This window comes from Eutrigla gurnardus (genome assembly GCF_963514095.1).
Source record: "Eutrigla gurnardus genome assembly, chromosome: 13".
In the NCBI taxonomy this organism is placed as follows: domain Eukaryota; kingdom Metazoa; phylum Chordata; class Actinopteri; order Perciformes; family Triglidae; genus Eutrigla; species Eutrigla gurnardus.
The window spans coordinates 1513394-1526793 of record NC_139936.1 but is presented as its reverse complement, the minus strand read 5'-3'; the positions used below and the strand labels follow the sequence as shown (position 1 = coordinate 1526793).

General features: G+C 46.2%; 1 protein-coding gene across 1 annotated transcript; it reads left to right on the top strand.

Moving 5' to 3' along the window:
* The first annotated feature begins 4301 nt into the window (after nucleotides 1-4301).
* Nucleotides 4302-12946, top strand: anapc5 (anaphase promoting complex subunit 5). Its single transcript, XM_084025220.1, has 17 exons — nucleotides 4302-4902; nucleotides 5523-5602; nucleotides 5958-6067; nucleotides 6146-6383; nucleotides 7040-7106; nucleotides 7182-7283; nucleotides 7369-7559; nucleotides 8082-8163; nucleotides 8254-8346; nucleotides 8685-8866; nucleotides 9088-9223; nucleotides 9369-9443; nucleotides 10013-10134; nucleotides 10215-10322; nucleotides 11616-11763; nucleotides 11849-12011; nucleotides 12421-12946. The coding sequence occupies exons 1-17, from the start codon at nucleotides 4705-4707 to the stop codon at nucleotides 12639-12641; spliced, it is 2316 nt and encodes a 771-aa protein (XP_083881346.1). The 5' UTR covers nucleotides 4302-4704; the 3' UTR covers nucleotides 12642-12946.
* Nucleotides 12947-13400: the final 454 nt, after the last annotated feature.

Below are 13400 nucleotides of genomic sequence, written 5' to 3'. Positions count from 1 at the left end.
AAGGTAGGAAGGAAGGAAGGAAGGTAGGAAGGAAGGAAGGAAGGAAGGAAGGAAGGTAGGAAGGAAGGAAGGAAGGTAGGAAGGAAGGAAGGAAGGAAGGAAGGTAGGAAGGAAGGAAGGAAGGAAGGAAGGAAGGAAGGTAGGAAGGAAGGAAGGAAGGAAGGTAGGAAGGAAGGTAGGAAGGAAGGAAGGAAGGAAGGAAGGTAGGAAGGAAGGAAGGAAGGAAGGTAGGAAGGAAGGTAGGAAGGAAGGTAGGAAGGAAGGAAGGAAGGAAGGTAGGAAGGAAGGAAGGAAGGAAGGAAGGAAGGTAGGAAGGAAGGAAGGAAGGAAGGTAGGAAGGAAGGAAGGAAGGAAGGAAGGAAGGTAGGAAGGAAGGAAGGAAGGAAGGAAGGTAGGAAGGAAGGAAGGAAGGAAGGAAGGAAGGAAGGAAGGAAGGAAGGAAGGTAGGAAGGAAGGAAGGAAGGAAGGAAGGAAGGTAGGAAGGAAGGAAGGAAGGTAGGAAGGAAGGAAGGAAGAATCATGTGCTCATTAATAGATAAAGGGCCTTTATAGTCATTTGACCTCAACATAATAATAATAATAATAATAATAATAATAATAATAATAATAATAAACCAAGCGACTCATTGTCTGACGTCTGTGGTTGAGGATGAAAACGTTTCTGATGAATTTGCGTGTTGCTTGGCGGCGCCGTCAGGACCAGCATGCAACAGTCTCTGTTTATCTCCTCAGCATAACAAAATAAACAAACAGGCTCAACAAAGCAAACGCAGTCTCCCAGACAACGAGGTCCACGAGCTCACAAGGAACCGGATCCAAACGCTCCCAGAACCAGACGGGCGTTCAGCACCACGGACAGAGGAAGTCCAGGTCCAGGTCCACATGAAGAGGGTGAGACAGGCAGTTACAGACGAGGAGGTCTGTCTGTCATTGATGCTCCGTCCTCTCACTTTTATATATTATATATATATATATATATATTTATAAATATTGTTCCATCCTATAAACTCTTCTCAACCTCTGTGTCCACCGGGTCAAAGGTCACCGTTATCCTCTTCTTGGCCAGTATTTTCATTATGTTTCTCTGTCCCCTGCCATATCTCTCTTTAGGTAGAACCCCTAACAAATATAACATGGACTCAAAAGAGATATTTAATCCCATCATTTTATTAACCCTTGAATTATTGGGCAATCCCAAAAGATATTTGACCACAAGGGTATAGATGCTTTTTTGTGGTTTTTAGTTGGGTCGTGTCCAGAATTGAGATTTTTTTTGGGGAAGATGAAGATTTTTTAAATAGTAGAAGTGATCTAAATCCCTCTGCCTGGCATGTGCCATGAATTACAGTTATGAAGCCTAATATTCGCTGTGGTGATGATATACCTCTTATTCTCTCTCCTCAGCGTGTTATTAATGCAGCAGTGCGACGGCCTCCAGGAACCACGAGGACACGGCCGTATCTCACTAACGTATATCACTAACGGAGCACAGTTGCAATAAAAGCCGAGTAAAATCCCTCTGATGGCGTTTGGCAGACGGCAGCTCGATGGACCTGCAGGCTGGATATTAAAAAAAATCTCAGATGGGCCGTCCGACTGACAACTTAATCCATTTAGAGACACTGAGTAAGCAGCAGAAGGCTGAGCCAGGGTCAGTGTACACAGTCGGTTTGTCATTCCTCCAACGAGCCGCGATACGTTTAGCTCTGGTAATCTATGAAGAGCCCAAACAGGGGAGAGGCGAGAGGGAAAAGCACACAATCATCCCGTTTAAAAAGGTGCCACGGCGCTCGGAGAGCGAAACAACGTGGCGGTGTTCCTGCTGTCGGGGAATAAGAAACATCACCGTCTCCATGTGGCATCATCGTGTTTGTGAAAGGTCGAGGAAATGACCTTTTGAAAGCATCGACCTCGCTGGCTTCCTGTCACCAGCAGGAAGTGGAGGAAGAGATTTAAACACTTTGTTGGTGGCTGAGATCACAAAGTAGCTGAACGACGGCCTTTCAGGGCAACTGGAGAAAAAAAAACAGAGCCGAGAGAGGGGGGCAATACTCTGAGAAAAAAAGTCACAAATGTGCTACTTATGGAGGTCATAGAGGTGAACAAGTTGAAAGAAAGTGTGAGAAAGATGATAGTGAGTGAGTTTCACAAGTAAAGTTCCAGCCTGAAGTCCAGACGTTCTCTCCTAGTAGAAGTACTCATACTTGATACTTGTGTTCAAAAAGACTCTGAGGTGAAAGTAGAAGTACCGATTCTACTTCTTTACTTGAGAAAAAGTGTAAACGTACTCTGAAATCTAGTCAAAGTAGAAAGTACAAAGTACGAAGGACATTTCAACTGTTTTTTTTACAAGGCTAACTGAATCTCTCCTCATATAAATGAGAAAAATAATATTCAATAATTCCCCTCAAATACATTAAAACTAAAGTAACAAGTCTGTTAACGTGAGGAGTAGAAAGACAGATATTTGTATGTATTTGTAACATGTAGGGAGGGAAAGTAAAAATGTACTAAATGAACATCATGCTGGATTGAAGAAGACTTGAAACTAGAGATTGAGACCATAAACTCATGTTTACAATGTTTACTGAGATAATACATCAAGAGAGAAGTAGGACCATTTTCTCATAGACTTCTATACAACCAGAGAGGAGTCGCCCCCTGGTGGCCAGCAGAGAGAAGTAGGACCATTTTCTCATAGACTTCTATACAACCAGAGAGGAGTCGCCCCCTGGTGGCCAGCAGAGAGAAGTAGGACCATTTTCTCATAGACTTCTATACAACCAGAGAGGAGTCGCCCCCTGGTGGTCAGCAGAGAGAAGTAGGACCATTTTCTCATAGACTTCTATACAACCAGAGAGGAGTCGCCCCCTGGTGGCCAGCAGAGAGAAGTAGGACCATTTTCTCATAGACTTCTATACAACCAGAGAGGAGTCGCCCCCTGGTGGCCAGCAGAGAGAAGTAGGACCATTTTCTCATAGACTTCTATACAACCAGAGAGGAGTCGCCCCCTGGTGGCCAGCAGGGAGAAGTAGGACCATTTTCTCATAGACTTCTATACAACCAGAGAGGAGTCGCCCCCTGGTGGCCAGCAGAGAGAAGTAGGACCATTTTCTCATAGACTTCTATACAACCAGAGAGGAGTCGCCCCCTGGTGGCCAGCAGAGAGAGGGAGAACGACAGTTTAAGGCACTTTAGAATCGGCTTCACTTTTCAGAACAGGAGGTTGCCTGCTGGTCCAAGTTGAATAATGTTTGTAGTTATTATGGGCTTAATTCTGTGATAACACAGTTGCAGATGGAGGGATTAAAGTCTGAGGAAAACACTTTCTTTCACGAGTTTGTTGTGCACACAACACACAAGACTAGGAAGTCGTGTGCAGTCGTACAGTTGGTTATGTTGGCTGACAGCGACTCGTGTATTGACAGAAGCATTAACAGTCAATTCATTTGAGCTTTGTGACAGGTGTCACTGTGCAGCATCCACTGACTTCAGCTCACCCAGAGAGACAGGCAGAGAGGTGGGAGGTGGTGGAGGGGTGTTGGTGCTCTCTCATCTCTCCCAAACCTGGTCCTGGTTTCTGGCACACTGTATGAGCTGCTAGTTCAACACTGCCATCTTGTGGATAAAGTGTACTGTCGTGAGCATCTTCAACTCCTCCCCACACAAAAAATACAGGTGTCTTTATTTCTACAGTGAGATCATGTTTCCATGACTGCGGACACATGGACATGAACATGACATCTAAAAATAGCCAAAGTCATTTCAAAGTTATATAATTATTATTATTTTATTTTTTAACTTAGTAGTAGTAGTAGTAGTTACTTAGGCCTAGTAGTATTTATTATTATTATTATTATTATTATTATTATTATTATTATTATTATTATTATTATTAGTAGTAGTAGTAGCAGTAGTAGTAGTAGTATTTCTTTATTTTATAATTATTATTGTCATTATTATTTAGAATTTACACACACACACACACACACACACACACACACACATATATATATATATATATATATATATATATATATATATTATTTATAATAATAATGATTATTATTATTAGTATTATTATTATTATTAGTAGTAGTAGTAGTAGTATTTATTTAATTTAATTATTATTGTAATTATTATTTAGAATTTACACACACACACACACACACACACACACACACAGTAGTATTTAAATGTCTTTGTTTTTGTGCTGCTCCCTTGAAATCTGACAATAAAGTTTAAATGAAGAAAAAAAGCACCGCCTCTTGATGACGTCATTTTCAGGGGACAGAGGGAGGGCGGTTTGAAAGCAAAAGAGGCGACTTCTGTCGGCGTCGGCATGTTTACAACAAACCGGACTACGTGAAGGAAAACAACCGGGACGCTTCCGTTCTTAACTCATCAGTCACGAAGCTGCGACGTAAACTCGGTGTGTCGTTTCCGTTTAACGGCGGATAAACTCGGTAACCTAGCTACCGGTAACTGTAGCTATAGCTAGCTGCTAACGGGACCGTTCATTCCAGTTAGTTACGGGCACGTTAACTAGCTGGTTACGGACACGTTAACTAGCTAGCTGACGTCACTGCTGGTATCCAGCTGTCATTTGGCTGCTCGCTGACGTCATAACGTTGAAGGTAAACCTCGGTGTGCTCTCTCTCTCTCTCCTCCGTCGGGGTCTAAACGCACAACCTTCCCAAAACCATGGCGAGCGTGCACGAGAGTCTGTATTTCAACCCGATGATGACGAACGGAGTCGTGCACGCCAACGTGTTCGGGATCAAGGACTGGGTGACCCCGTACAAGATCTCCGTGCTCGCGCTGCTCTACGACATGACCGCGTCCAAGACGACGCTGCCGGAGAGACGCCGGCTCAACAAGCTCATCCTGCCGCTGCAGCAGGTCAGAGGTCACGCTGGTCCTCATCAGGGTGCTGGAAAGCCTTGAAAACACTGGAATTTAGTGTGGTGTTTTCAAGGTTTGAAAGTGCTTGGATGTAGACTAAAGGTCTTGAAATGTGTGTTGTATGTGATGACATCTATGATAGAACAGAGAAAAGAAGATCTCCATATTTGAGGGACTGAAAACAGCATTTTCTGACATTTCTTTATGAAAAATGACTTTTGATGATGAACAGATGATGAAAATAGTTGGTGATTATATTTCTGTGGATCTGTTAGTGGAATTAGTTTTCCTTTCATTTGTGGTCCTTCTGTAAAAAGCTGTCTCCAAACATCATGTTGGTTGTTGAGAGGACAATAACATCTCATTTAATGTGATGAACAAGTGACATAATAAGTAGACTGAATACTGACCATTGGATTGATACAAATATGGAGTTTACCACAGCTGGAAGGGGCTGGAAAAGCATGGAGATGCACCTTGAAGTGCTTGAAAAGTGCTTGAATGTGACTTTGGAGAAGGTGTAGGAGCCCTCATTGCTGTGACGTCTGCTATCTTCCATACGTGTTGTCGCGGGTGTTCTCATAGCTGCATGTTCTGTTTCATGTGGGGTCCACCAGGGTCCAGACCTGAGCCTGGGCCAGTTCCTGATGACCGTGGAGGAGTGTTGCCCTCAGACTGCCTACGCTGTTAAACTCAGGTATCATGTGGCTCTGATGGATATTAATATTACTGTGAGGTCACTGCTGATGATACTTAACTGCTGGTGCCTTCAGGGTCTCCTGGTCCATCTACTGATCCCAGACCAGCCATGGATCCGCATCAGATTCAAGATTGTTATTGTCATGTATTTGGTAGCAATACAAGTATTCGTTACCAAGTAATTACATATACAGAAAAAAGACACTCAGTTCAGTCAAAGCATCTACGAGCTGATAGAACTTCCTCCAAATCCTTCAGTGTAGTTTAAAAACCTTTAAAGAGAGCAGCTCCCCATGTATGTATCTCTATAAATATCTTAATAACGTTAAATATGTGTATCTTTCCTCTGGAAGGCTGCAGGAAATGGCCGACGGCGAGCTCAAAGACATGGAGTTGTTCTTCTCCACCCTCCCCACTCCCTTCACGGCCTTCGACTCCGAGGCGTATAAAACCAGCGTCGTGGGTGAGCGCCGCCAACGCTAATGTGCGTGATCGTCGAGCGGCCTCGTCCAGCCGTGTCTCACTTGCTTTTTCCCTTCAGGTCTGTTCGTGAGACACATGCTGCTGGCCTACAACAAGCTGTCCTTCAGTCAGGTCTACAAGCTCTACAAGTCCCTGCAGCACTACTTCCACAGCCACTACGGACAGCCGGCCGAGGGCCAGGCGCCGCCGCTGGCCGCCGACGACTCCGAGATGGACCTGACCAGCACGGAGGACACCGTCGGGGACCGGCTGGACCGGGAGGAGCTGGACACGCCGCTGCACATGTCGGAGCTCCGGTCAGTGACGCCTGGAAAAAAAACTCTGATGTGGTGCTTTTACTTTGAAGGGACAGACCTGAGGGTTTAAAGCTATGGTCTACGATCTGGAATTAAAAAGAAATCCATCAGTCTATCACCGTAGGCCTGCATAGAAATTGACCAATGGGAGCCATTGCTCCGGAAGCCTCCCATTGGCTCGTACCCTCCATCCAATCCCCTCGTCTCGTCGAATCATGGAGCACTGAGGGGAGGGGCTTGGTTGGGGGAGGCGGAATGCTTTTTTCAAATCTGACCAAAGCTTTAAACATCACCTTTTTATTTATTCAAGTCTGCAGTCGAGATGGGACGATTAAAAAACTGTTTTTCTCTCTCAAAAAAAAAAAGAAAATACAGGAAGCTTCATGTAATATAAAAACACACAACGTTGTTGTTAAAAGACCTTTTGATTTATGATGACCTTATTTTAGACGTTTTTCACATGAAAACAATGGTCTTATCTGTGACGCAAAACAATTTTAGTGATGTTCTATTGCCGTTTTTAAGTTTTGAGCGCATTATTTTGGGCCGTTTTGCCTTTTTATTGAGAGAGATTGAAAGCGTGTCCCCTTACAGCCGTGTGACTGGCAGACTGTTGATGTTAAAAGCAGCTCTCCTGTGTTTTACGTTGTCTCTAGAAACGACAACACTCCAAGCAGAGGGCCGCTGTCACAGAAACAAGCCGAGTACTTTCTTGCACGACAGGTGAGTGTTTAAGTCCAGGAAGTGCATAATTTGACCCAAACCTTTTTTTGAGGGCTTTTCCGGGTGTTTGTGCAGGCGTATCTGCTGAAGAACGACGAGAACAAAGCTCTGAAGCCCGCCGGGCTGCAGGAGGAGCTCAACAACATGCTGAAGTTTAATCCTGATTTCGCCGAGGCGGTGAGCTCCTCTTAACCATCCCTACGATATAAACAAGCAGAGGAGGGAGGGGCTTCTTCATCACGTCTTCTTTCTTCTTCTTCAGCATTACCTGAACTACCTGAACAGCATCCGAGTCCAGGACATCTTCCTCTCCGCCCACAGCCTCTTGCATTACTTCGACCGGCTCATCTTGTCTGGAAACGAGGGGAAGAGCAACGGGGACGAAGGCTACGGCCGCAGCCTCCGCTACGCCGCCCTCAACCTGGCCAGCCTGCACTGTCGCTTCGGCCACTAGTGAGTCACACAGCTTCCACAGCCAGGGTTCTCACGGTGCTGGAAATCCTTGAAAACACTGGAACTTTACTGCTGTGTTTTCAAGGTTTGAAAGTGCTTGAAATGTTGTATGTGATGACATCTATGATAGAACAGAGGAAAGAAGATCTCCATATCTGAGGGACTGAAAACAGCATTTTCTGACATTTCTTTATGAAAAATGACTTTTGATGATGAACAGATGATGAAAATAGTTGGTGATTATATTTCTGTGGATCTGTTAGTGGAATTAGTTTTCCTTTCATTTGTGGTCCTTCTGTAAAAAGCTGTCTCCAAACATCATGTTGGTTGTTTAGAGGACAATAACATCTCATTTAATGTGATGAACAAGTGACATAATAAGTAGACTGAATACTGACCATTGGATTGATACAAAGATGGAGTTTACCACAGCTGGAAGGGGCTGGAAAAGCATGGAGATGCACCTGGAAATGCTTGGAAAGTGTTTGAATTTGAGCTGTCCTCCCTGTTCTTTGTCCTCAGTCAGCAGGCTGATCTAGCTCTCCAGGAGGCGATCCGCATCGCCCAGGAGTCCAACGACCACGTCTGCCTGCAGCACTGTCTGGTAAAACCTTTATGTCCTCCAGCTGTGAAGTCGTTGACCTACGACTGATGGTTCCTCACGTCCGTCTCTCTTTGTGTCGTCCATCATCAGAGTTGGCTCTACACGCTGGAGCAGATGAAGGGATCCGACAGCACCGTGTTAACGGAGGACTCGGTGAAAATGGCCGGTCATTTCTGCCTCCCGGTGAGTTCAACCCGACCTCGAACAGTCGAGCCTCTCTTGGATCACATGCCCCCGCTCATAATGTGCACATATTTAACAAAACTACATAATAATTGTAATTAGAAAGTAGTAGAAATCCGTGTTTTAGCTCTTCTCTTGCATTCAAATTCTGTGGAGAAACTGAAGCGATCTTAAAATACGGTAACCGAGGTGTTCTTCATTCTAATAATGATGTTTAGCTGTTACACGTTGGACGTCAGATAAACACTAATTCTGTCTTTGATTCAATAATTGTGTCCTGAACTCGGATACATGAAACACCACTGTGATGGCTGAACCGTGTTCTCTCTTTGCTGCAGTACCTGGCCTCTCTGGGCATTCAGTCGTTGGTCCAGCAGGGGGCGACGCAGGGCAAGACGGCCCACAACCTGATGGACGCGCTGAAGGACACGGACATCCTGCACTGGAAGCACAGTCTGTCGGAGCTGATCGAGATCAGCCTGGCTCAGACCACGTCCATCTGGAGGATGTACGGCAAGAGGTCAGGCTCCTCGGGTTGCCACGCCAACGCACAGTTTACTGGCGCGTAACCTCCTTCTCCTCCTTCTCCTCCTCCTCGCCAGTATTCAATTTTATCTCTGTGGAAACGTGCTGATGCATGAGTTAACATTCCAGGCTTCCAATGTGCAAACGCCAAGATAAAGAGTGTGTGTGTGTGGCGGACTCAGAAGTCCTTCACGGTGTGTCATGTGTCCCGTGCAGCACCATGGCGCTGCAGCAGGCCCAGCTGCTCCTCAACATGAGCAGCCTGGAGCCGGTGAACTTCGGGGTCCAGCAGAACAACACGGAGGCGTTCGCCGTGGCCCTCTGCCACCTGGCCGAGCTGCACGCCGAGCAGGTAACACCTTTTTTAATTGGATGTCGGCGGGTCGGCTCTCTGCCCCGCTGCTCGAGTCACGTGACCCAGCGATGCAGGGTGGTGATAGGCCGGGACCGGGTCTTCTTTCCCAGTTCACGGTCTACGTTGTGTGCTCTGGTTGCAGGGCCTGTACTGTGCCGTTTCAGAGATCCTCCAGCATCTCAAAGAACAGTTTCCTCCTCACTCGCAGCACGCCAAGGTGGGTTTCCTTACCGTTTCTCAGTGCTGCCCCTCAAAGGCAAAGAGCTGTAACTGCAGAGAAAAGCTTTCAGGCTGTAACGGATAAAAAAGTTGTAATGCTTCTATTTGATGCCTCAGATTATATTACCTCGTCTATACCAGCGTCTCTAAGTTATATAAATAGCCTTTATTATTATTATTATTATTATTAAGTCAGACACAAATCTAACCAGCATGCATTGTGATCTGGCTCATGTACGATCACATTTTTTTTCAATTCTCTACTAGTTTTGACTATTTTATATATCTGAAAAAATTAAATAAATTCCAGGTATTAAGGCAAAAATAATAAGAGTAAATGTTAAGTGAATTAATCTCCACTCTCGCTGTGATGTCATCGGTTGTAAAGTATTCGCTCCGTTACACACTAGTGGGAAGATGTCAGAGGGGCATTTTTTAAAAAGCTTCCACAGTATATAAAATAAGGTCAAATTCTGCTCTTTAGCCCGTTTACAAGTTGCTGCTTCTTATTTTGAAATACACAACAACAAATAATATGTTTTGCATTCATCTACATGTCCACTTCAGCTGTGGATGCTGTGTGATCTGAAGATCCAGTTTGAGAGACACATGAATGAAAGGAAGTATCATTTGGCAGAGCCACTGGTGACGGCGATCTCCGCCTTAAACAAGACCGAAGGTCTCTACAGGTAACAGGACTGAACTTCACCATGGACGTCTCACATGTGTGGTTGGTCGGAGATCTAACGCCGTGTCGTTCTGCTGACAGGAAAGCTCAGGTGCTGAAGGCTCTGAACCGCAGCACCGAGGCGTACAGCATCTTACAGCGGCTGCAGGCCGGCTGTGAGAAGACCAAATGTACGGAGGTCGTCATCAGGTAGGAAGACGTCACATGCTTCCTGGAGAGAGTTAACTCTCCTACGAGGGCTGCACAATACTGGAACATAGTGGGTTTCCTAGTTCCTCCTCTGGTTGTATAGAAGTCTATGAGAAAATGGTCCTACTTCTCTCTGCTGGCCACCAGGGGGCGACTCCTCTCTGGTTGTATAGAAGTCTATGAGAAAAGGGTCCTACTTCTCTCTGCTGGCCACCAGGGGGCGACTCCTCTCTGGTTGTATAGAAGTCTATGAGAAAATGGTCCTACTTCTCTCTGCTGGCCACCAGGGGGCGACTCCTCTCTGGTTGTATAGAAGTCTATGAGAAAATGGTCCTACTTCTCTCTGCTGGCCACCAGGGGGCGACTCCTCTCTGGTTGTATAGAAGTCTATGAGAAAATGGTCCTACTTCTCTCTGCTGGCCACCAGGGGGCGACTCCTCTCTGGTTGTATAGAAGTCTATGAGAAAATGGTCCTACTTCTCTCTGCTGGCCACCAGGGGGCGACTCCTCTCTGGTTGTATAGAAGTCTATGAGAAAATGGTCCTACTTCTCTCTGCTGGCCACCAGGGGGCGACTCCTCTCTGGTTGTATAGAAGTCTATAAGAAAATGGTCCTACTTCTCTCTGCTGGCCACCAGGGGGCGACTCCTCTCTGGTTGTATAGAAGTCTATGAGAAAATGGTCCTACTTCTCTCTGCCGGCCACCAGGGGGCGACTCCTCTCTGGTTGTATAGAAGTCTATGAGAAAATGGTCCTACTTCTCTCTGCTGGCCACCAGGGGGCGACTCCTCTCTGGTTGTATAGAAGTCTATGAGAAAATGGTCCTACTTCTCTCTTGATGTATTATCTCAGTAAACATTGTAAACATGAGTTTATGGTCTCAATCTCTAGTTTCAAGTCTTCTTCAATCCAGCATGATGTTCATTTAGTACATTATGGTCCATTTAGAGTCCACCAGACCAGAAAGCAGGGGATGCTTTAGGGGGCGGGGCTTACCTGCATTGACAGGTCGCTACCACGCTACCAATGCTAGTTAGCTACTAAGATGACTTTAACACTTAACCTTAAAGTTGACCTTGAATTATAAACGGGTGACGTCACCATGGCGACGTTGGTTCCTTGCCAGAGCCTGCAGGTCCTCAATAGGATGTCCTGGATTAGTCATGGAAAATTAGAATAATGGGATTTTAATGGGATCTAGCAGTGAGATAGTCAAATAGAAGTACTGGCGTGACGTCAACGCTGAAAACCAAACACCCTGCAGCTCCAACATTGCGTGTTCTCTCCTCTCCAGAGTCATGCTTTGTACCGCCGAGCTCCACTGGGAGTCGTCCGGCTTCCCCACGGCTCTCCCCCTCCTCCTGCAGGCCCTGGCTCTGGCCAGGCAGCACCACCTGCAGGCCCTGGCCTCCGAGACCATCCTCCACCTGGCCTTCACTCAGGTGAGCCGCTGCCACTGTAGAAAGCCGGAGCTCCACACACTTTATATGCAAATATCTAAAAACTGGTTTGTCTCTGCTGTTGCAGCTGATGCTAGGAGTCCCTGAGCTGGCTCTAAGCGTCCTCCACCAGGCCCTCGAGCCCGTTCTGGCCCACGGCTCGGTCATGGACAAGGGCCGGGCCCTGCTGCTGACGGCCCGCTGTCAGATGGCGGTGGCTGGGTTCAGGCCTGATGGACGAGGGCAAGCAGGTAACGTCCTCGCACCACCACCGAGGAAAGAAGATCTCCATATCTGAGGGACTGAAAACAGCATTTTCTGACATTTCTTTATGAAAAATGACTTTTGATGATGAACAGATGATGAAAATAGTTGGTGATTATATTTCTGTGGATCTGTTAGTGGAATTAGTTTTCCTTTCATTTGTGGTCCTTCTGTAAAAAGCTGTCTCCAAACATCATGTTGGTTGTTTAGAGGACAATAACATCTCATTTAATGTGATGAACAAGTGACAGAATAAGTAGACTGAATACTGACCATTGGATTGGTACAAAGATGGAGTTTACCACAGCTGGAAGGGGCTGGAAAAGCATGGAAATGCACCTTGAATTGCTTGGAAAGTGTTTGAATTCCACACGCCGCTGCTTGTCTCGCCTGCAGATGTGCGTTTGGCGGCCTCTGCGGTGGACACGCTGGACGAGGCGGCGTCCTACTTCTCGCGGCTGAGCTGTAAGGAGCGTCTTCGGGACGTCCACCACCTGCAGGCTCTGCTGCACCGCTCGCTGGGCCACACCTCCCACTGCCACAAGAGCGCCATGCACTTCAGGCTGCTGGACCAGGAGCTGCAGTCTCCGGCGCCGCCGGTCTCCATGAGACTCTGACTCCAACAAACCGGAGTCTCAGCCGCTGACCACTAGGTAGCGGCAAAGATCTGTCCCGCCTCCGTCAAGCTTTTAATTTGTAAATATTCAAACCGTTGTGGAAGTCTTTGCAGCTCCGTGCGTGGCCTGGATGATTCATATCTCAGACCAGGCCTGACAGACATTTACATTTATGATGCCCCGGCGGTGACATCACACCCGATGCTGCATGTCTGATGCGGCCCATGAGGAAGGATTCAGGGTGATAACGTTGCATTCAGGTGTCCTGAGCTGGAGTCCGCTGCAACGTTTTGTTTTCAAGAAAAAAATAAACCTCTTGTTCATCATAAGTTGTTTTCAGTCCGTCTGACGGGATTCGTTTGGTTTTATTTGTTTTTTTTTCTGGTGCTTGGTTCCTCCGTTTTGCTCATGTGAGTGCAGACGTTTACTGAATGCTGATTAAAACTCACTGGAGAGTGAAAGTAAAACGGGGGTCGGTCTCTTCGGGGGTCCTGAGTCCTGCTCACAGTTTGTTTACCTCCTCTTGACTGTAATTAGTCCTAAAAACAGGGTTTCCCATCAGGGCAGCGGGGTATTTTAACGTTTTTGTAGCATGATTGAATTTATCAAAGTGTCATACTTCCTCAGGCTGTATTTTTCTCCACTGGGTTATTTTGTGAGTGGTTGCTATGGTTACCTGTTTTAAGCTAGCAGTGAAAATGTAAAATTTTCTACTTAAAAACTAGTTATTCATTGATCAAACGGAGTTTCAGTGTGAAA